This window comes from Lacerta agilis, chromosome 12 (genome assembly GCF_009819535.1).
Source record: "Lacerta agilis isolate rLacAgi1 chromosome 12, rLacAgi1.pri, whole genome shotgun sequence".
NCBI classification, from domain to species: domain Eukaryota; kingdom Metazoa; phylum Chordata; class Lepidosauria; order Squamata; family Lacertidae; genus Lacerta; species Lacerta agilis.
In genome coordinates, this window is record NC_046323.1 from 10,065,192 (window position 1) to 10,089,201 (window position 24,010).

Consider the following 24,010-nt stretch of genomic DNA (forward strand, 5'->3'; position numbering starts at 1 on the left):
CACTGTCACCCTCCAAACTTCACATGGAGGAGGCACATGAAGAAGAACCTCAAATGATGATTGCAGAGTCTGGGTTGGTTCATATGGGGAGAGTTGGTCCTTGAGGTATTGTGGTCCTGAGCCATTTGAGGCTTTATAGGTCAAAACCTATAAACTGGGCCAGGAAAGTAATTTGCAGCCTATGCTGTTGGGCCAGGGTCAGTGTTATGTGCTTAAACAGACTTGCCCCGGTGAGCAACCTGACCGCGGAATTCTGCACCAGCTGAAGTTTCCAAACCATCTTCAAACCTATCTATAACATGTTGCAGTAATCTAACCTAGAGGTTACCAGAGCACAGATGACAGAAGTGAGGCATTCCCTGTCCAGATAGGGGCATGGCTGGGCCAACTAGCCGTAGCTTATGGAAGGCACTCTGTGCTTACTGACGCCACCTGAGCCTCTGGAGACAGCAAGGGATCCAGAAGTACCCCCAGGCTTTGTACCCGCTCCTTCAAAGGGAGTGTACACCCATCATGACCAGGAAGCCCTCCAGCCAGCCAGCCAAGGGAACCACCCACTAACAGTGCTTCAGTCTTATCTGGATTGAGCTTTGGTATTTAAATAACTATTAAAGATACAGGAGTCTTCGTTTTCAAACATTGCCCGCCTCTGCCTCAGAACCTGTTAAAAGAATTCTATCAGCTCATGATACTGGGTAGAAATTGTTTGTGGCCCTTTCCACCAAGAATATTTATGTGCCTACTTTTTAAGAGTCTGGGTAGTTCCCGACCAAGTCATACTCTGAGTAGCCCCAGTGGAATCAATGAACTCAACTCCAGCATGGTTAACTTAAGTCCGTTTACTTTAATGGGCCTACTCTGACTCAGAAGGTAGAGGGTGGTTTCCGACTACTGACTATGGATCTTTGTTAAATAGGCTTTTGTGCTGATTGATTTGCTCTTCCTTTCCCCCAGCTTTTCTGGAAGTGTTAGAGCCCTGGTAAACTTTTTTTTTTAAAGCCCGCACACTTTTTTGCCATTTGCATAGCAATGAGCATGGCTAGTAGTGGGCAAGGCCATTAAGACGCAACATATTTAACACACAGACACACAAAATTATTTTTCGCTGGAGCACTTGCATTCCCAATATTATCACAATGTTGCTACGCAACACAGCGACACACAACACTATATTGATTTGATTGGGGAGGGGGGATTTTTATACCTTATAAGCAGAATGAATGCAAGACATTTTTTATAGCACTTCCTTATGGAAACAAGAAAGAAAGAGAAAAAGAAAACCTGATTTACCATGTGCGAGTAAGGCAGTAGCAGGGATTGAGATTCACCAAATGTTTACTGAAATGAGAATCACTGGCTTACAAACATTAGCAGCCTGTCTCTGGAGTAATCTATTCTTCCCATGCCATATGTTGCACTGTTCATAAGAAACCAATTTTTAGTGCTCCTTGCGTAATGAACTTTCAACCCCAGCTCCAAGGATCATCTTACTCTATCTTTCCTTTACAGCTGGGGAAAGAAAAGCGGTCACAATGTATTGCCCAAAACACATTCTGTGTTAGGGCTACAAGGAACACAGAGATTTGTTCCTAACTACTTCCGTTACCCATGTTATCTATACTGCTCCAGAAAATGCATGTAAGTAGATGCCTCCTGCTACTGTCAGTTTATGAACCCCTTTTCGTTGTTCACTCCCACAATCATTGGGTTGCAGAGCGACATAAGAATCATTCTGCGAAGGGTTGTGTGTCCACTAACAATTTGAGAGTGTGCATCACATGTGCAAAGCTACAACTACAACTACAGCAGTGTGTAGGGCTTGGCAGCAAAATATTAGATAACACCACATCTTGTCCGGCAACCCAGAATCATGCTCAAACCCAACTCATAAATGATACTTTAAGAAGAAGGGTGGTAGGATTCAGAAGGAGTATCCCTGCCCCTACGGAGCACATAGCTATTTTTTCTTGTCTCCTCTCTTACACTCTTTCCAAACTCCATATACACAGGGGAGTGTCTGTCTGCTTAGGGACCATGGAACCCAAGCACTAAGGAGCATGTGCTACACCAGGGGTCAGCAACCTTTTTCAGCAGGGGGCTGGTCCACCGCCCCTCAGACCATGTGGTGGGCCAGACTTTTTTTGGGAGGGGGGAGCTGAGCGAATTCCCATGCCCCACAAATAACCCAGAGATGCATTTTAAATAAAAGCACACATTCTACTCATGTAAAAACACCAGGCAGGCCCCACAAATAACCCAAAGATGCATTTTAAATAAAAGGACACATTCTATTCAAGTAAAAACACGCTGATTCCCGGACCATCCGTGGGCTGGATTGAGAAGGTGATTGGGCCGCATCCAGCCCACGGGCCTTAGGTTGCCTACCCCTGAGCCACTCACAATTTGTGCTGGAATTTGTCACTTGCCAAAGATAACCTGCTCCTACACAGAAGCCACCCACTCTTATCTGATTATAAAAAGACAAAAAAACACCTGGTTTTCACAGTAGCAATGAGACAACCAAAGGACTAAATATTCAGTCACATATTTCTACAACTTATTGGTACATATTCCGCTACTCACTCTCTCTCTCTCTCTCTCTTTCTCTTTCTCTCTCTCCTGGCCAAGGTATGTGTTTCACCATTCAGAGATAAATGATCCAAATAACTGAGAGAAAAATATAATTGGCCCTTAGAATGTAGTCCACCTAGAGTGAACTACCAGAATTAAACTACAAGTAAACCACAAGGTACATGTAGCATCAAATCAAAGAATATTAATACTTTAATATTTCAAGGCAATAAAAGTTTCATTTTACAGCTGAAACTACAATCTCTGACAAAACATCTGAATAAAGTTGATTTGAAGAAGACTGAAAAGGTACTTTTCTTTACAATCCCAGTGCCAAAATAGTGGGATTGGGATAAACATATTGAGAAAGAAAACCAATTCCATACATTAAAACGTAAGTAGCAGATAAGTAGTACCTTCTTCCAAGATATCAAGGTTGTCGCAACATTTGTGCTTGCATTCAGTGACATGATCATCATATTCAAAGCTTTCTTCTTCATTTATTGATTCGTTCAGTGACATGGCTAAAGTCATCCATGAAAAGGAGCCCTGTAGTCTAATGCCCTGAAAAGGGACAAGCCATCTTCACGGAGGCTACATCCACAGAGCAGTTCAATTAAGGTTTCCACAGAGCAGAAACCAACCTCCTTGCTCAACATACTCCAACCAGAATGGTGAGGTAAGTCTGCATACTATGATCACCATAACACAGCTGGAGAAAATAATACAGAAGGATGGGGGATGGAGAACCATCTGTCTAATTGTTACTAGGAGTAATCCATGCGCTGTTTACAAAACCAGATTAGACTCCAGTTACATTTCTTTGGATGTAACTGTTTCAACACAGCAAAATCAACTGCTAAGCAAATTCTCCCTTTAAAGCAGTATCTGCTTAAACCTGTCATATTTCCTCCCCACGCCAGACACAAATGGTAGTTTCCTACAAGTTTCATAGCAACCGGACCAGGAAATACACACAAATAAAAAGAATGTTACAAGGCATGGTGAAGGTAGGGAGGGCGGGGAAATTACCTCTGCAATACATTGCCTAACCTTCAAACGACAGATTTCTAAAGGCAGGAAACAGGAACCACGTACAGGTGCAATTTGGGAATTAATACGATGCAGGGCTTCAGAATATGCCAGACTGAAACTACTCAATAAAGAATCTACCTTTACATTATCACTATGGTTTCAAACTATAATGGGAATAAAAAACTTCAGAATTTATGCTGTTTTCTACCACATCTTACATTTATAAGTGGCCACACCCCTTTCTGTCATTTTTTCCTATTATATGGTTGTTTCAATTGGGAACTGGTATGTCAGAAACTTGGGTGTGGAGTAACAAATTCAAGATTCAGGCTGCAATCCTAAATGAATTAACTAGGAAGTAAGACCAACTGAACTTACTGCTAAATAAATATGGATCAAATAGAAATGGGAATTTAGGGGAATTTCAAAGCACTGAGCCACCAAAGAAAAACATTTATTATATCCTTTACATGTAGTTATGGGATACCTTTCTATTTTGGATGAAGTAATATATGGAATGGTTCTCTGATGACCCCCACACAGATACTCATACGAGATCTGAAACAGTTTTCAAAAATGTATAAATCTAAATCTAATAAGTGTTGGAAATGTAAAGAGAAAGAAGGTTCTTTTTACCATATGTGGTAGTCTTGTAGTAAGGTTAAAACTTACTGGGAAATGATGTATAATGAATTGAAAAGGATGTTTAATATAACGTTTGTTTGTTAAACACACACACACACACACACAAGCTTGGCTTTGGGGAATTATAGGGACGGAACTACCGAAACTGCATAGAAACTTATTCATGTATGCGACTAAAGCAGCAAGAATGTTACTTGCCAAAAACAGAAAGAAGCAGAAGTCCCAGCAGAAACTTACTGGAAGAATAAGAAATCAAGATAACAAACTTTTTATAAAAGAATGGAAATGGTTTATTGAATATTTACAGAAAAATTGCAAACAGATAAGAACATTGGCAGGATTGTGGTAATACCCTGCAGTTTTATAACAGTATATATTTAAAGCAGATGAATAAATGAGCAAATTAAGTTAATTTGGATATGCAGAAGATATCAAAAATAAATTTAAGGAACTGCAGAGAGATGGGGAAGGAAGTCAAGTTTTGAAATCTTAAAATGATTGTAAAATTAGTGAAATGTATAAACCTGAAAAGCATAAATAAAATAAAAAAGAAAGTTTTCAAATGATGTTAATTAAGATTAAGAGTCACACTGCCATCCATCTGCAGTCATGCTTAAGGCTAACTTGGGTTTACCATTTAGCTGGGTAGTGGAGGGAATCTGGCTGGAAATAAGAGGGGTTGAGAGGATACAATCTCACACCTAATCCCTCAAAACACAGCTAAGAGCTGAGTCACATCTCTGGAAGGCAGCATAGAGGTCTTAGGAAGAAAGGTGAGGGTTGATTCACAACTGTGTGCTTCATCTCAACACGTCTCACAGAGGAACAACGTGCACGTTCCACCACTGAAAAATATTACCTTCAAGGCAATACACACTGCCACCCTTGCCTATGGTACCTAATGTGTGAATGTTTATGGCATTTAAGGATGACTTGCAACTCAATTCAGACACACTCAAGGAGCAAGATAGTAACGCACAGCATACTTTCTCTCAGAAAGCTAATTCAAATTAGCCTTTTCAACACTGGCTCTGACCTGGTGGAACGCTCTGTCTCATGAGACCAGGGCCCTGCGGGATCTGATTTCTTTCCGCAGGGCCTGTAAGACAGAGTTGTTCTGCCTGGCCTTTGGCTTGGAATCAACTTGATCCCTTCCCCCTCTTTTCTTTTTCCTTCTGTGATGGAACTCCTATTTGGGGACTTCCCTAGCTTTTTTCAGGCGCACGAAGGACCAGTCTGGATAGTTGGCCTTGGTGAAGATTTGACGCTTTCTTCCCCAAACAGTTTTTTTGATTTGAGTTTCTACTGAAATGAGGCTGCACTTCAATGCTGTATTTTAATATTGTTTTAAAGTTGTATTTTAATCAATTGTTTTTAAACCTGGTGTTAGCCGCCCTGAGCCCGGTCTTGGCTGGGGAGGGCGGGGTATAAATAAAATTTATTATTAATATTATTATTATTCTGAACTTTCAAAGCAGAACAAAAAAGAAGTTGTCCCGCAATGAAAGCTAGGATAACAACTTGACTGGGTGTTATAACAGGGAGGGAGTAAACATTTGGAATGTGTGCCTGGAAACAAAAGTGGGCAACTTGTAATAAACAAACATGATGTAAACCTTAAAGGTTATCATTTTACGCTTGATTAACATGAATACATCTCTAGTCTTTTTATCGAGCATCACAAAATACCTTTATGTGACTAAAGGTATCGTCGATATGCAATGTTTGTATTTGCTAGGGCTAAGATAGCTGCAGAATATATTTTTCGCTAGTCTCAAAATGGTTTAATCAAGGCTCTGATCCTATAACTTGGGAGTGGGGAATCTGTGGCCCTCCAGATGTTTTCGGACTCCAGCCCTTTGCCAGCATGGCCAATGGTAGGGAATCATGGAGGTTGTAGTCCAATATCTGAATGGCCATTAGCTATTCCTGCTATGCTGCTTACCAAAGAGGCGGCTCCAATGAGCTCAATGGAACTTCCTATTTTTTCACCTGGAAGTTATATTCAATTAAAGACTACGGTGCTTAAAATTATTATATGTAGCTGTCTTAACCTGGGCCACTTCTCCTGCAGAATGAGAAACACTTCCACAAATTATCCAGAAGGTATTACCGGTAATGTGATTGCTACAGGTGAAGAAAATAACCAAGTCTGCAGAATCAAAACTCATTTTTGGCATAACTACAGGAAAAATAATTATAATTGCTTGGGTGCAAAGAGCTACTTAGCCCAAAGGTTTGGACATGCCCCGTGGGATTTCTGAAGTATTTGATTTAAATAGAAGACTCCTATGCTGTCACAATTTACTTTTGGAAGTCTTCTCAAGTGCAAAAATGGTTTGACATGCGGCACAGCTGGACTTCTGTTTAAGACATGTGAATACAAAATTGTCTGGAGTTGCATGGTTCTTTGTATCTAGGTCTGAGAAAAGGCAATGTAACCATGCAGACATTTTAAAGATTTTCAACAAGAGATGCTGGCATTTTGTTTTATGTTCTGTTTTAAAAGCTTCTCGCTTACTTTTCTTCTACTAAGACACTCAAAACAACAAGCAGGATAGAATTACAAAAGAAATCAAAAGACCACAGTAGCATTATAATAATAAAATCAGCTGTCAGAACAGGTAACAACAGCAAAAAAGTAATATTCCAGTTGCCCAGCAGTTTGAGAACCTCTCTTTCGTCAAAAGGCAGTATATATATTTATTAAATAAAAAATATAAAGGCTTTGTGCAAGATTTCATTATTTGTTTGATCCAAGCGCTGTTTGCAAAGCTCAACACAGCAGCAAATGAAGCAACAAGGAAACAGGTGTATGACACCAACAGAGGAAATTTATTGAAATAAAACTCAAATATATGCACTTAAAAGGCTGTTAACTTTCTGTAAAAAGAAATGTAGTAAGAAATGGAAATCTTTCCAAACAATTGCACTGCATTACATAGCCGAGCTCTTCAAAGTATTTGGTGCAATCACCCACGTCCTTCTGTTTAGCTCTTAAATAAGATAATGGGTGCTTGTTTCTCTTTTACTGACACTCCTTCTTTTGGTATGTGTAGAGGATGTTATTTGCTTAATGCCGTCCCCAGTGACTATTTGCAGCTTCATGTACTATGTAAATATTTCATTATTTGAAAAGATAAGCAATTATTTCAAACTTCCCACAGTTTAATACAGAAAGAGACATCACTCAAGAAGCTGGAAATAGCACGTATGTCAATCATATGTACATAGAATCATAGAATTGTAGAGTTGGAAGGGACCACAAGAGTCATCTAGTCCAACCCTCTCCAATGCAAGAATCTTCTGCCCAGTGTGGGGCTTGAACCCATGACCCTGAGATTCAAAGTCTCATCTCGCCCTTCTGAAGAAACTCTGCATATTTCAGGTTATACCATTTTATTATCACAGGAGTCTTATGAAGAAGAGATAGCATGCTTTTTTTTTTAAAGGAAGCTTAAAAAAGCACACACATACAGATTGTGAACTATTTCAAACTGACACTCAACACACACTGCAATGGGTGACATGAAGGCCTCACATCACTCCCTTGTCAGTTCCACAGCTCTGTAAGCAAAAGATTAAACTGCAAAGTTTACCATTTAAATGATGGTTCCAAGATTCTGCACAGAACTGTCATTTCCTGCAATTTTCTCGAGGCAGATGACAGATACCTGAAACAGAGTCGTTCTGTGGTGGTACAGAGATTGTGGAATATCCTTCCCAATGAGGTCTGCTGGGCTCCTTCACTTCTGCCAATTTTTGGATGGTTGTTGAAGACTTTTGTTTTGGACACTTTTTGTTGGTGATTTGGTCTTGCAATTTCCTGACTGAGGTTTTTAAATCTGTGACTCATTCACATGCTCCACTAATAATTTTTTTTTTTATAAGTAGTGCAATATTAATGTTTTTGTTAATTTTTGAGACCACTTTGCGGTCTAGTATGACCAGGGGGGGGGGGAAACCCCCAGCAACAACCTGGGATAAAAATAGATCCCGGTGGGAAATGACAGTTGTAAGCATGGCTCAGAAGCGTCATTTCAAGTTGTGGAGCTGACAGCAACCTGACTTGTCTACCTGGGAGTGAGCTGGACTCCTTTATACCACTATTTCTCTTCCTTGCAACCGTGTTTTCTGGAGTGAGAGTATCTAAAGAAAGCCCTTGAGGGTTTTCAACCATTTGTAAGGAATGATCGAAAACCTCAGGTGGCTGTGAGGTGGGGTGTTTTCCTATCCCTTTTGTGAGGAAGGGGATACAGAGTGGCAGGCCCACCTTGGATACAATGTGAGGAAAGGCAAAATGCAGAGTTGAATGAATGCAAGAATTAAATAAGGTAGGCCACCTTCACCCCAGTATGGTTCCCCTTCATCACACACACAGCCCAACAAGACAATGACAAAAATCTACCGACAGCATAGCCAAATCAATATGGCTAACCTGATCCAAAACACCTACCAACCCCACTCACACAGGAAACCAAAGATCACCACAGCCAACCACAAATGAACAATCACACCCTACGCCAATCTCTCACCGCCAAAGAAACACAAGCGAACAACAGAGAACCTACACAATCAACGCTGACACCAAACCCTACATATATTAAGGAAAATAGAAACATCGTCACCCCACCTCACCCATCCCCCATCCCCCCCACCTATTTCCCCCTTCTCTCCCTAATGTCTCAACAACTAAAGCTGATTTGTAAAAATGTTACATGGAAAAAATGCGAGAGAGACATTGCACACACATTTGTAAATCAAGAAAATCTTTAATAAAAAATAAAATAAAAAATAAGGCAGGCCACCTAGTGGGATTGAGAGGTCTGAAACATCATGAGCAACCGTTTAATGTACAAACTCAATAAGCACTATCTTTATTGGTGTGTTGGATATCTCTGGTGCCGATATGCCAAGTATCCAAACTGCCCTGGAGAAAACAGACAAATAGGAGGATCCCTCTGAGGTATGTAGGAAAATCAGACAAAGCTGGCTGGCTGGCTGCTTCCCTTCCATCTAGGTTCTATTGTGTATTGTATTCAGAACACATATGCCCTCAGGTGGATTGGAGAGGAAGGGTAGACATAAATAATAATAATAATCCTCCTCTTTGCCCATACCTCTATTTCAGGTATGGGACAAGGCCAAAAAAAAGGCACAAAATACAACAAACCCTAAACTTCTTTTCTGAAGGCCTACACGTTAACATGATTTAAATTTTATTCATAAAACCCCATTAGGCAAGAGTTGTATTTTACCACCTGCCTCATGTACAATTCTGATAGAGATCTGTTTTAAACACTTTTAAATATTGTATATTTAAATTGTTGTCACTTACCTTGGGACCTCATGGTAAAGGAGAAGTAATAAAATAAACAGAATAAATAATAACAACAGTAATTTATGACATAACAAATATGAAAGTTTGCTTGCTTGCTTCCAGATTTCACATCAAAGAAATATTTGCTAATATGTGGCAACTTGATATCAGATAGCTGTCTGGCTACAACAGTGAAGTTCTTCTTGTCTGAGTGCCATGAGACAGGAAGACAGTTTTCCTTATTTATATTCATAGATAAGATAGTAACTTGCTAGTAAGTGTGTGTCAAGCAAAGCATGCAAAAATTACCTAAATCCAGTAGGCCCGAAAATGTCCCCGGGTCAAGTAAAATTTAGTAGGTTATCTCAGGGAGTTGAGCAAAGTGATCTGAGCTACATGTCACATAGGAGGCAGCAAAAAATTCAAAAACAAAAGCAACCTTTTCAGCATCAGTAAGCATATGAACCTTGGGGAAAACAAAACCCATCTGCTCTGCCTAGCGACATATATTTAAAATAGTTCTGACTGTAGTAAGATGAAAGTGTTGAAGAGTGAACTTAAGATATAACTGAATTGAAATAACAAAAAGTAGAAGGGACCAGAAGGCCACCAACATAAATATTATCTTCCTGTTCTAGGGCAGGGTCCTGTGCCAATCAGTCCTTTCCTAAATTTCGCAACTAATTCAGAGCAAAGATTAACACAGGATTAGTTCACCTTTCAAATTCTGACACATAATCATATACAAATGTATGGAGAAAGGCTAAGGGGAACTGGGCTGATGAGAACCACCAATATGGAGGTCCCTGCATATAATTTGCTAGATTTTCTAGGGAACTATGTAAGTTTTAAGGATTTGGCAAGGTTCCAGCCCACAAAAGAGGGAGCAAACAAAATGTACCACACCTGCGTTAGAGAAGGCAGAACAAAACCAAGCAATGGTGCAAAGCCACAAGCCAAAGGAAAGGCAAAAGAAATGCTACAGTTGTGCGCTCATCTTTCATTAAGGCAGAATAAGGCCAGAAGATCATCCACCTGCAGGAAAGAACACAGAAGCTGGGACAACTGGGGAACAGGTTTTCCTGTTTTACTCCACCTGGGCCCTGCTCCTGTAATAACTACCACTGAAGGCAAAGCTGGCAGGAGAACCCATTCCCACCGCTTGATTGCCATCAGCCAGCCTGAGAAGGCCAGAACATGAGTGGCAGCTGCCCTGAACTGCCTGCTCTAGATGGGGTTGCACATCTGTAGCTTCTGAGTTTTCCTGAATTCACCGCTATCTTTGGAGGCACAGGTGGCCTCAGTGGTATGGAGTGCCTTCTACAAGCTATTTCCCTAACGGGACAGTGGATCCAGTAATCTATGCTCTAGCAACCTCCAGGTGAGATCACAGCAATGCACTATGTGCGGAGCTGCTTTTGGTACAGAACGTGTACAGCAAGACTGTGGTCACAAGACTGCTCAGTGGTTGAGCAATTAGCACTACTTCTGCACAGCTACTCTGATTGCCTTCAGATTTCCAAGGCCAATTCAAAGTGCTGGTTTTAACCCACAAAGCCCTATATGTCTCAGGCGGTCAATACTGAACAAAATGCCTCTCCCAAGTTGAACATGCCCAGACCATCATCTGAGCTCCTCTTCCAGGTGCCCCCTCTTCAATAGGTTAGGAGGATCTTGGGGGTGGCAGCCCACCTTTCTATGAAATGATACCCTAAGGAAGACCCACCTGGTGCCAACGTTAACATCCTTTTTGTGCCAGGTTAAGACATACCTCTTCTCTTAGGCTTCTGGGGAATTATGATAATCAACTGTACACTTTTTTCAGGGGGAGGGAGGTATTGTTTTATTGTTAAACTTGGTGGTCATTCTTAAAATCATGTACACATGATGCCTAGAAATGTTATGTATTAGGCAATTAATAAAATCGAATGCCTATTACTACTAATTCTGAATACTCAAACCTGGAATAAGGAGTTTGGATCCACTAATGGCCCTACCTGCCAATTTGTCCCCAACACTGCTATTTTGAAGGTAATATATATTATATTGCATATGCTGAAAGGCAGAACGGTAGACTGCAAAAGTCCATTAGCATTCTTTACTGATTTATTCTCATATTCCCACCTTTAAAATTCAAGTGATCTTTATATCATTTTCACCATGAGCACGAGTATTCTGGCATATGTGTGCCACAGTGCTGCAAATCTGAATTAATGATGAAATCATTTAAATGGAAAACTGATGGTTCCTTGGACGTCTCTAACTAGATGCATTTCATCATTTCATTTGAAAATTAGGTCAAGCTCCTACTCTTCAGAGGTAGTAGATACAATTCATGAAGCCAAACTTATTAAAAAGAGGAGTTTGTCCTTTTCTCTAATACACGAGACTTTTGAAGTTATAAAGATTTTGGGGGGATCCTGACCAAAGTTTTGTTATCCATGGCACACTAGTAATATGTGCCATTTATAATGTCTGTATAAATTCCTTTACTAGGTACCGTATGTATTTAAAATTTTTCCGTAAGCATCATGGAGGGTGGAAGAAAGACAATCTGTTCAAGAAACAAAACCATAACCCCTGGCTGGGCCAGTTTAAAACCAGCAAAGTGGCAATCCTACTAGTCCTTCACCCTGTAATTTATTACGCCTATTCCCCAGCATACTTTCAATTAACAAGTTCTATGTGGTCAGAAATTCTGAAAAACAGGGCAGTGTAATTTTGACAACAAAACTGTTGTGGTGAGATTTAAAATAGGGAAGAGTTCATGGTTTTATTTCAACAGCATCAGCCAGTTCACTTTCAGTATATTTCACCTAAAACGTCTCAGCTTTCTTAAAATCAGCTTAGGAATGTGAATGGCAGAGCAGAGAAAAGGAAAAGTGTAGCTGTCGGAGTATTAAGCATTCAAAACAGGGCCAGTAAACCATAAGAAATTATATCAGTCAGATTAACTCTTCAAAGGACAAATTCATAGAGAAAACAAATAATACAACAAATATTTACCCCTCACATATATGCATTCTAGGTATGGATCTTTTGCAAACATTTAATTTAATATATACCGGTACATAAGGAGCTCACCAGTTTCTCAAGGCTTGTAGGCGGAAAGGGTTTTTTGTGAAATCCAGGCTAGTACTCTTAATATTTCAGCTGTGTATTTGAAAGTTTGCTCTTATCCTAGACCAGGGGTCTGCAACCTTTAAGACAAAAAGAGCCACTTGGACCCGTTTCCGAAGGGGGGGGGGGAACTGGGAGCCGCAAAACCATTGCGACATTTAAAACAAATATAACACTGCATTTTATTTTTAAAAATCCGATTTAAATTTTAAAAAATCTGATTTAAATAAAAAAATCTGATTTAAATTTTTTTAAAAATCCATTTATTTTTTTTTAAAAAAAATCATTTTTATCCACCTTGGGGACTACTACCAGGTCACAGCCTGATCCAAGGTGGGTTGCAACAGCATACAAATATTTGATTTGTTGTTGTTTTTTTTAAAAAAATGAGTCCTCAACTGCACACTTGTGTTAAATGTTTGTCCCATGTCTGATTGAAGACTGCTGGCTTCTACAATAATCTTAGTGTCTTTTACCCTTAATATTTCAGACCAGAGGCTATGCTCACCTCTTCCAACCTCCTCTCTTGCTAAATAAAGCACAGAATTGCACCAGAGAAGCCTGTGATGTTTGTGCCGACTTGCATACAGGTGGCTGTAGTAGTTCATAGTGTTCAAACCTTTTTAGGGGAGTTCCCTGCCCCCTTAATGACAATGGCGATAGATTTTGCACATGAACACAGATCCAAGTTAGGACTCCTCTCTTCCACGCCAACAGGTGCTTTGCCAAGGCTCCCCTAACACACACTCAGGACAGAGGAAAAACTGCAACCTTTTGGGGCGTCCCGGCCTTGCTCCAGGGCGGAGAGAGACACGCGCCCGTGAGAGCGCGGTCTGAGGCTGCGAGCGGAACCAGGAGCGAAGGAGGCAGCGGCAGGGAAACTGGCGCCGCTTCCTCGACCATTTTAAAAAAGAGGGCTTCCCCCCTCGCCCTCGCCCACCACCCGCCGCCCCTGGCCCAGCCCGCAGCTGCCTACCTTGTCGTCGCCTCGACGCAGCAGCCAGCAGCAGCTCCACGCCAGCAGCAGCAGCCACACCTCCGGAGGGAAACTGCTGCTGTCTGCTGCTGCGCCTGCACTGGCAGAAACGAGGCACGACACATGAGCAGAGCAGCACAATAGCAGTACCCTCAGCCTCCGGAGGGCGGGCCGCCGGCCAGCTGGAGGGCTGCCGCTGGCCAGCTGGAGAAGTGGACGTGCGTATCCGCCCCGGAGCTGCAGCAAAGGTGTAAAAGAGCCGCATGCGGCTCCGGAGCCGCGGGTTGCTGACCCCTGTCCTAGACTATGCTAGATCTTTGCACTGAAATGTAATTCCTGATTATTGCTATGCTCATCTCAGTCACCACCTTGCCCTCACTATAATCATGGTCCTTCTTTATTTATTAAAACTAATATCCAGGCCAACAGCACTGCAATATCTTTGTGGCCTCTGTATTTCCATCTTGGGCTCCCATTAAGTTCTGTGGCCAGAATGAGAAGATTTGACTTTCCCGCAAGGCGGGTGGTGCAGTTTCAGCCCCTCCTCCTCACACCCACCTTTATCACGAGACTCATGATCACATCCAGGGTTATGAAAAAGACACTGCCATCCTGGCAGAAAACAGAAAGCTCGAGAGGAGCTGGCAAAGGAGACCTGTTCCCGACGTTCAAACCTAACCATTTAGGCAGAAGCAGTTGTTCCACTGTAATCATTTCCCACAATTAAGATTTTATATGCGAAACTCAGCTGTCTCTGCCTGGCAGCCTTTCATATGTGCCGTGCATCTTGCCACATCTCACACTATGATATGTGCCTGTTATAACACAGGCTTCCCATTCCCACTCACCTTAGCAAATTGAGTGTGTATTGGAACTTGAGCTGTAGTAGCAGCAATCACAATAAGCATTTAGCAGTAATTTTCTTTTGCTGAAAAGATTTTCCAGTACGTATGTACTGCTGCCACTCCCACTGGCAAAAAAAGCCCTACAGCAGTCTCCTGTACCATGCCTTCAATGTATGCTAGGAAAAGCTAAAAGCTGCATACCTTAGCTGCACAGCCCCACATCAGTTCTCCCAGTATAGAAGACAGAAACACATATATTAGAAGGTAACGCCCATATTCACAGGCATGCCATAAAAAGCAGATAATTACCATCCGTACATTCCTCATAATACCAGTCCAGCTCATAGTAATCCGCTTCAATGAATTTCTGCATAGTCCGCTATCTCCTTGGGCAACGTAGGAGAGGAGATTTTATACAAATGCTACAGAGGTCAAGTGAAGCACAGCCATGCCTCCCTGCCTTTGCAGAGCTGCATTCTGCCAAGGAGCTTGGAGACTGCCGGCAAGAGGCTGGGCATCTTTAGCCCAGAGAATGAGCCGAAACGGAAAGGGACAGACAATGAAACGGCGAAAATAAAAACTTCAAAAAATAAAAAAGGGAGAGGTTTGTTGCAGCAGCTGCACCAGTGCCTGTTCTAATAAAGAAGGCTTTACACAGGAGCTGGGAATGGGAGTTAACAAAACCGTCCTATCAAAAGGCTCAGACTCTGACGTCGGAGACACACAGCACCACTTGGGGGTTCCTAACTCATTCCTTTCCTGCTCCACTCCTCGCATCTCTTTCGGTCCAATATGTTGCCATGGAGACCAGTTGGCTCCGAAAGAGATGCAGCGATGGAGGGAGGAAATGCAATTCTGCTGTTTCTTACTACGCTGGCTAGGATGTGTCTCACCAGAAGACACAAAACAGAAAGAAATGCTTCCCATTGCTATAATAGAAAGAGATCCAAGTTAAGCTACAACTTGTTACACGGCAACATCAGGTTTTGATCACTTAACACATCGCCGTATCTTAATATGTACACCTAACACAATGCTGTAACAAACCGGCGTGGGTTGTGTGTGTCCCACACCCAGAAATGTGGGTGACTAAAGCTCTTTCCTTTGAACCAGTGATCCATTTTATCAAGTGCCTAACTTATGTGAGAGCACAAAAAGGATTACAGCCAACTACAGCCATTTTGTACAAACTGGAATACAGTAATCACCTCCTTCCTCTCTTTTCCCTCTCGAAATATTCCTAAAAATCTAAGCTTTCTATTAGTTTGCAGATGAAATTAGGAGCACACGTCTGTTCAGATGTGCATTTTTAAGGGGCAATATGATTCTAATAACTGATGATCTGTTGCAGGAGATTAAAATAAAACTTGGATAAGCAAATGAATAAACACATCCTGCTGGGCAATATAATGAAGCTCTTAACCTTTAATGTTGTTATATACACTCTGTGTTTATTTGGCTTTTGCTAAAACACTCCGCCCCTCAGTAGTGTGTGTGTGTGTGTGTGTGTGTGTGTGTAGATTTCATAATCATCTGGAGTGTTTGCTCTGTTTAGATGCAGAAGCAAAGAAACCCAAACAGATCCTTCTTGGATATACACAGAAAGAACAGGCAGAAGCAGAGAAGCAGCCGGAGAACCACCGTGGGAACAAAGGCAGAGGTGGAAGTGGCAAAAGGGAGAAAAGCAGTGGCAAAAATGAGCCTACACTTCGCAGAAGGATCAGGGCAGGGCTCCCCGGAGAAGTGCTAAAAAAATCGGCTGGTTGGATACTCTTAATGGTGACCAGAAAAATGAAAAAGGTGACGTCTAAAATGACACAGGAGCTGTGCAGCTTAATCCTCTTCTCTCACATGAAACTTAAAAAGACAGGGGAAGGAATTGGAACAGATAGGGGAATTTTAACAGTGCAGGCAGAGTGGTTACTGGAGGAGCGAATGATGGGCTGTGACTGACTGCATGTGGCATGATGTGAAAGGCATGGTGAGCCACAGACCCCCCTCCCAATTGCTGATTTCCTGTGATGGGAAGAAGCCACAGCAAGGCTTTGGCTTGTGCATCCTCTTCTTGCTCAGCCACAAAGGATTTGGAAGGTTTAACGTTTGGTTTCTCTCTCTCATTATTATTAACCCCAGTTTACTTTATAGCCAACCCCTAAGTGATGGCTAACAAACCGTAGTTACGATTAACCACAGATTGTCCGGTTCTGACAAAACAGCAGGTGTGGTTAATAAAAACCGAAAATGAAAGTAACTGTGCTGGAGGAGAGGGAGAAGCACGAGGCTCACTGCAGCTTGCTCCTGCCATTAGTGTGGATATAAATGTAGACTTTATACCATCTTAGTGTGATAAATAAATATAAATATGTGTTTAAAACATAATATTATGTGTCAAGTGTCCTAAAACCTGTGTCACAGTCAGCTGCAGTCCAATTAAATATTCAGTGTAGCAAACCTACACATTGATTTCTAAAGAGCAGTGTTTTTCAACCTTTTTTGGGCAAAGGCACACTTGTTTCATGAAAAAAATCATGAGGCACGCCACCATTAGAAAATGTTAAAAAAAAAAATAACTCTGTGCCTATATTGACTATATATAAAGTAATTCTCTTGAATAGGAATCAAATAAACACAAAGAAAGTATTTTATAATTACTTTATTATGAAATAGTAAGTAAACAGAAATATGAAAAATTATAAAATACTTTATTCAGTGCGCAACCAGGGCCTGTTTGGCTGAACACAAAGCTGATATTCTGGCTGGAATCTCTTTTTTTTAATCTTTAGAATTTTTCAATTTTTCCCACGGCACACCAGGCAACATCTCGCGGCACACTAGTGTGCCGCGGAACAGTGGTTGAAAAACACTGCTAAAGAGCAACCAGTGCTCATCTGGCAAGGATAGGATCTCCACATGCCCTTTACACTTGCCCTTTTCAAACAATGTAGCTGCCTCCAGGAATAAAAAAGATAAAGCATATGAAATAAATTGAGATGATAATACTCACTACAAATTATGAGCTGCAACCTGATTCTTACTCCACCCCTTCCCCCAAAATCAAGAGAGGATATACAATTATATTAGGAAGACATATTTGCTGCTTGCTTGAGTATGCAAGTGAAAGCCCAATGTAAAATTCCTTCTGTTCTTCCTGCCCTTAGCCCCAAATTCTGGATTTAGATCATGATTTCCCAAACCTGAGTCTCCAGCTGTTTTTGGACTACAATTCCCATCATCCTTGATCAGGGATTACTGATTGATGGATGGATTGATTGATTGACTGAATTTATATACCGCCCTATACCTGAAGGTCTCAAAGTGGTTGTAGTCCAAAAACAGCAGGAGACCCACGTTTGGGAAACCCCTGATTTTAGATGATCAGGCTTCTTCAGGCACAGATTTCTCTTTTTTTCAGTTCTCTGTGAAGCCAGTGGGAGTAGCAGTAGCAGAAATAGTGCAGTACTTAAACCTACTAGCAACACACTTGCATTTGGTGCAGGTTATTATTATCACCCTGTCTTGCCAAGAAGTCAAGGGCAATGAGTCATTCACATCAATTTCAATTATTTGGAAACCTATCCTTAAAAATGGCATGACTAATTTCTGGGATTCAAGCCTACCTGGATGCAAAACCCTCCCACCCTGAAGAGTTTGTTTCCTGTTGAGGCTGGTTTCGCTGCTAGATCCATTTATTTCCGGGTTAAGACCTACCGTATTTTTCGCTCCATAAGACGCACTTTTTTCCTCCTAAAAAGTAAGGGGAAATATCTGTGCGTCTTATGGAGCGAGTGGTGGTCCCTGGAGCTGAATTGCCCAGGGGCCAAAACAGGATCATGCTTTTTATTTTACAAAGAGAAAAGGGGGTTTGAAAGGACCCCGCTCAGCAGCTGATCAGCAAGAGATTGGGGGAGAGATAAGAGTCCCGGCTCCCTTTCAGCCCCGCCCTCCTTTGTTGAATGTGCTGCAGAGGGAGGTTGTTTGTTTCCCCAGCGACATGGGACTGGCTGATTAGATTATCTGTCTGGAAACTGTAGAAAAGGCTCCCTTTCCTTTAGCAGCTGCAGAAATGTGAGTTAAACCCCATAAAAATGGGGCTTTTCCTCTTTCCTTTTCCCCCTTTGCAAAAAAAAGCTGCAAAACGTTTAGCTGATCCTGAAGAAACCAGGGCTTTTCCCTTTGCAAAAAAAAGCTGCAAAACGTTTAGCTGATCCTCAAAAAAAAACCCAGGGCTTTTAGAGGAGGAAAACCAGAAAAATATTTTTTTTTTCTTGTTTCCTCCTCTAAAAATGAGGTGCGCCCTATGGTCCGGGGCGCCCTATGGAGCGAAAAATACGGTAGTTTTGGTGCACAAACTGCCTTGGTCACCTCTGCATGGTTACTGTTGGTCAGAGAGAGGCAGAAGGAGTGTGTCCCTGTTAATTCTCCTTGATCTCCTACCAATCAAGCAAAAACCACGCTGCTCCTAAAGTATTGACTGCACTAGCTGTCAATAAGCTACTGAGCCAGGTTTGAGGTTTTAGTTTCAACCTTTCTCCTTACTCCCTCTTCAAGCACTGCAGCTGAGGAGAGTCTCTTGATTGTGCCATAATCTCCATTATTAGCAGCAACCAGTGGGAGGGCCTTCTCTCTAGTGGCCCCCATTTAATGGAACCATCTATTCTCTGAGCAGTGACAAATGCCAACACTGTTCAAAACACACTCAGGCTTTCTGGAATTTTATGAATGGCAACCTTTGAGCTACTCACTGCATTTCATTTATTACATTATGCTGTACTTTTTTTCTTTTCATTTTAATGTGTTTTATTACTTAGGTATATCATGAATTGTCATAGGCAGCTTATATGTATTTTTTGTAAACGAATTAAATATCCATAGAAGCACCTACAAAAAAAAAAGCTACTAAAGACTAACATTCCATACAATCCTTTATATGCTCCAAACTGACACTCAGTTGTTTTTACATTAGAAAACCAAAGTAGAGTGAACCAGAAAAAGATCATTTAGCAGTCTTTGGTCCCATCATGGTATTTAGTAGAGTTTAGGCATTTATAGCATCTGGGGGTGTCACACTAACTATTCCCAGCTCAGATTTTCTCACAACTGGAAAAAAAAGCCAATTCAGATTGTGGAATGCAAAGGTTAAATGCTTGATGAGCTAGAATAAGTAGCTAAGTGATCACTGCACACTGCTTCAGTTAGGAACAATACAAGCTGGCTGCATTCTAAGAAGATTGCAAGCAAATGTTACTTTCTGAGGTCTAATGAGACTAACATTTGCTTTTGTGAGTGAATTAAATGCACTACTAAAAGATCAAGTACCTCTTTCTAAAGGGCATATCTGCTGCCTGGGTTTAGCTTTTGTTAGCTCCAGTTAGACTCCCTGGAAAAGACCCTGATGTTGGGAAAGATTGAGGGCACAAGGAGAAGGGGACGACAGAGGGCGAGATGGTTGGACAGTGTTCTCAAAGCTACCAACGTGAGTCTGAACAAACTGCGGGAGGCAGTGAAAGACAGGGGTGCCTGGCATGCTCTGGTCCATGGGGTCACTAAGAGTCGGACATGACTAAACAACAAAGCCCCAGTATAGGATGAATTTACTAAAATACCTCGTCATCTATTATAGCACACTGCTATTACACCAAAGCTTTCAGATGGGATGGATATTGAGTCAGATTCACAAAGGTTCAGAAGTCCCTCTGTGTGAGCAGACGGCACATTTGCATGCACAACAGGTGCATATCTCTCCAAATTCTGCAAATCATCTTCTCAGCTGCAGCCCCAGGCTGATATCACATTCTGTTTCAGAGGGTCCTCCAACTCTTAGAATTGGCTTTTCAGAGGGCACAAGAGGCTGCAGCAGTGATGGGAAAGACCCACTGCATGATGAAAACTCCACTTGTTTCATTGGGCAAACTCAAGAGGAAGAAAAACTAATATTTATACAGAAATCCTTAAGACTATTGCTGTATGCAATGACTTGCATCTCTCTGGGTATTTTGTTCATTTTAAAATAGTTTCCATTACGTAGTAATAAAAATGATATGTAAAGAACAAAAAAAACACATAATTTAAAAACGGTTGGAATTGCTTGGTAATTATATTCTAGCTTCACCCTCAAGACACAGGTAAAGGTAAAGGGACCCCTGACCATTAGGTCTAGTCGTGTCCGACTCTGGGGTTGCGGTGCTCATCTCACGTTACTGGCCGAGGGAGCCGGCGTACAGCTTCCGGGTCATGTGGCCAGCATGACAAAGCCGCTTCTGGCGAACCAGAGCAGCGCACGGAAACGCCGTTTACCTTCCCGCGGGAGCGGTACCTATTTATCAACTTGCACTTTGACGTGCTTTCGAACTGCTAGGTGGGCAGGAGCTGGGGCCGAGCAACGGGAGCTCACCCCGTTGCAGGGATTCGAACTGCCGACCTTCTGATCAGCAAGCCAAAGCGCCACACCGCGTCCCCCTCAAGACATAGGATGGCCCTAAAATGGGTTTTGCTACAAGTTACTTGGGCAGCAGTCACTATCTTTAGAGATGAAGGATCAGAGGTGAATTCAGATCATCACTACAGCTATATATACAGTGAAGTTAAGATACCAACTTTTAAATGAACCTTTAAAAATATTATCTAACACACAAGGTCCATGAAAAAACTAAGCAGCAATAAATATATTTACGCAGATTTAGACAAAATGAGCAGATCAATATTTCCATAATTAAAAAGGAGAGAGGGAAGACCAGGTCTTACTTATTTGAAAAGTAATAGTTTATATATGTAAGGCCAAACAGTATTTTAGAGCACTCCATATACAGGAGAAACGTACCTTTTCCTTGCTGCAAAACACAAGCATTTATTTAAAATAGCTCTTCTGAAGCATGGGAGGCTTGAAACAGATTACTCAATTGATTCTGACTCACTATGTTGATACATCTTACCTGTACATAGCTTAGAGTCTGCCATCTTGCATGCCCTGTACTATACACAATTGACAATGGCACAAAGATCACAAAGCATGGGGCATACAAAGCTGCACAAGTTAAAAAAAACCTATTTAGTGGCAAGTTGCTAAGCAAGAGAATGTTGGCAAACTTCTGTGATACAGATGCAATTTGCATGACTGCTGCCTACATTTTAGCAGATATAGGGAATCCAGTGGAACTTCAATAGAAGTGATGATTCGATTAAAGACAGAAGGCATGTAAACTAAGCAAAGTGAGCCTCTTCCTAACCTTTTGTGCTCCAGACATATTGGACTACAGAGGTATGTGGATTAAGTTGATGGCAATTGTAGTCCAAAACGTCTGGAGGGCACCAGATTGGAGAACACTGCTTTTCAACAGTAGCAGTAGTTAAGAAAAAGAATTCCATATCTGTAGTGGGAAAGGAGGCAGCTGCCTCCATTCAGACCCAAATTAATTAGTGCTTGACTGCTAGATGAATTGTAATTTAATTATTCTATGCTGCAGCCTCCTCTGAAATTCCTCTCTTCATGTACGGCCATCTTAAAATCAGTGGCAAAATGTTCTTGTAACATTCTTCTACATAATAAAAAGTAGCAAAATAAAGGAAACTTAGAAAGGAAGTAGTCAACTCCAAGCTAAAGTAAAAGATCTACAATGTTGAAAAATAGTAGATGAAAAGTCATAAACCATACTACAAAATCAGCATAACAATATTATGTAACACAAGAGCCTTAACAGCGCTTTGACAAACAAATAACCTACTTGGTCAAAGATGTAGAATTTATTTTTGTGCAGATTTTCAAATGGACAGCTTATCAACATTTGTCTGGTACAGAACAGCTTAGAAAATTCTATTGCTTCAATGGATTAGACAAAATGACTCATTAATTCTCTTTACAGCCATATAATTCTGTTCAGATACTTCAAATGCCACTTATATATTAGATCATCCAAGGATACAGCTACATGATACAAGGAACCGGTGACTGTCACACACAAAAACCCGAAGAGCTTTTCCAAATTGTCCCCTCCCCTCTTGAACATCTTCCCTTCTTCCCATTAATGTTTCTCAGCATGTGGGCTGCATAGCTCCGCTGATCAACCTGCCCCAAGTCTGGATCCTTGTCCTATGCCAAGACAAACTGTCCTATGCAAGTTTTACCCCCCACCCACCCAAAACAAAGCTGTGACCATTTTTAATCTATATCCTGTTTAGGCACGATTCCTGCTCTCTCTGCTTCCACTTACCCTAAGGATGCAAGTTGTACTTGAAATTATGGAGGAAGAAACACTGAAATAGTGAGCCACTAGGTATGTGACGGACGCTAGTGGAAATTAACAGTAGTCATGTGGCTTTCAGTATTCACTAAACAATGTGTGACAAGAATCACTCTAGCAACAGTTATGGGAACACCAGTGAATCTTAATGCATATTTTGTTCTTGTTTCTGAAAACAATACAATGTTATCAAACCAACATAAGCAGAAAGTGCTTATGACCCCTGAAGTACTGTATTTTTCCATGTATAAGATTATATTCCCCCCCCCCATTTTTTTTAAGTTTAAAATTGGGGGTCGTCTTATGCATGGAATGTTAAAAATATTTATTTCTTGATTTTGGGCTCAAAAAATAGGGGTCGTCTTATACATGGGGCGTCAGCGACCTGGAAGCAGTTAATGCGTAGCTGTCAACCTTTTCCCTTTTTTGCGGGGAAATTCCCTTATTATAGCATTGGGGAACAGCAGGGAGGGTTGACAGCTATGAGTTAATGCAAATTTGATTACAGTGGTACCTTGGGTTACAGAAGCTTCAGGTTACATACTCCACTAACCCAGAAATAGTTACCTCGGGTTAAGAACTTTGCTTCAGGATGAGAACAGAAATTGTGCGGTGGCAGCGCAGTGGCAGGCCCCATTAACTAAAGTGGTACCTCAGGTTAAGAACAGTTTCAGGTTAAGAACGGACCTCCAGAACTAATTAAGTTCTTAACCTGAGGTACCACTGTATTCTCTTTAATGCAGACTATTGGTAGCCCATTCACTGTCAGTTACTACACAATCAAGGATTATATCCATCACATCCATAGATTATTATTCTTCAGCCAATCAAAAGATGTAAAACTGCATGGAAAACTGCATGGATAACATCACCTTCCTCCCCAACCCCACCACAAAATGATGACATTTTAGGTGCTTGAAAAAACAACATTGCCATAACATTTAAAAATGTAACCTTGGGAAAAGATGTGTACAACAAAAGGCAAGCAAATGAACATTTGTTGAGCAGTAGGAGTTGATTGTAAAGGCCCACACTTCAAATCTAGGTTTAATCTCTTGGTACTTTTCTCTGAAAGTTTAACTGACCTACTTACAAAAGGACATTGTGTGTGTTTAAAAAAATGTGCTGATATTTTAAGGGTATTTCTTAATGTCACAAGATAATCTGGCAACTATAAGGTATGATACTATTTAGCCATATTCAGTCCATCTGAACACAAATTCAATGAGATTTTTTTCCCCCAAGGCCACTCCAATTTTTGTTT

General features: G+C 41.2%; 1 protein-coding gene across 11 annotated transcripts in view; it reads right to left on the reverse strand.

Moving 5' to 3' along the window:
- The window catches only part of TRAK1 (trafficking kinesin protein 1), a 94,772-nt gene that overhangs the window by 58,224 nt on the left and 12,538 nt on the right, over positions 1–24,010 (reverse strand). For 2 of the 11 annotated variants that reach the window (XM_033165809.1, XM_033165806.1), the window contains exon 1: positions 14,822–15,029. The exons of 3 other annotated variants lie outside the window; for them this stretch is intronic. In XM_033165809.1, coding sequence (XP_033021700.1) covers positions 14,822–14,885 — 64 coding nt within the window. In that variant the 5' untranslated portion in view covers positions 14,886–15,029. Of the gene's footprint in view, positions 1–2,987; positions 3,527–14,821; positions 15,030–24,010 lie in introns of those variants that run through there. 6 more of the 11 variants (XM_033165815.1, XM_033165816.1, XM_033165807.1 and 3 more) reach the window with 5 other exon arrangements.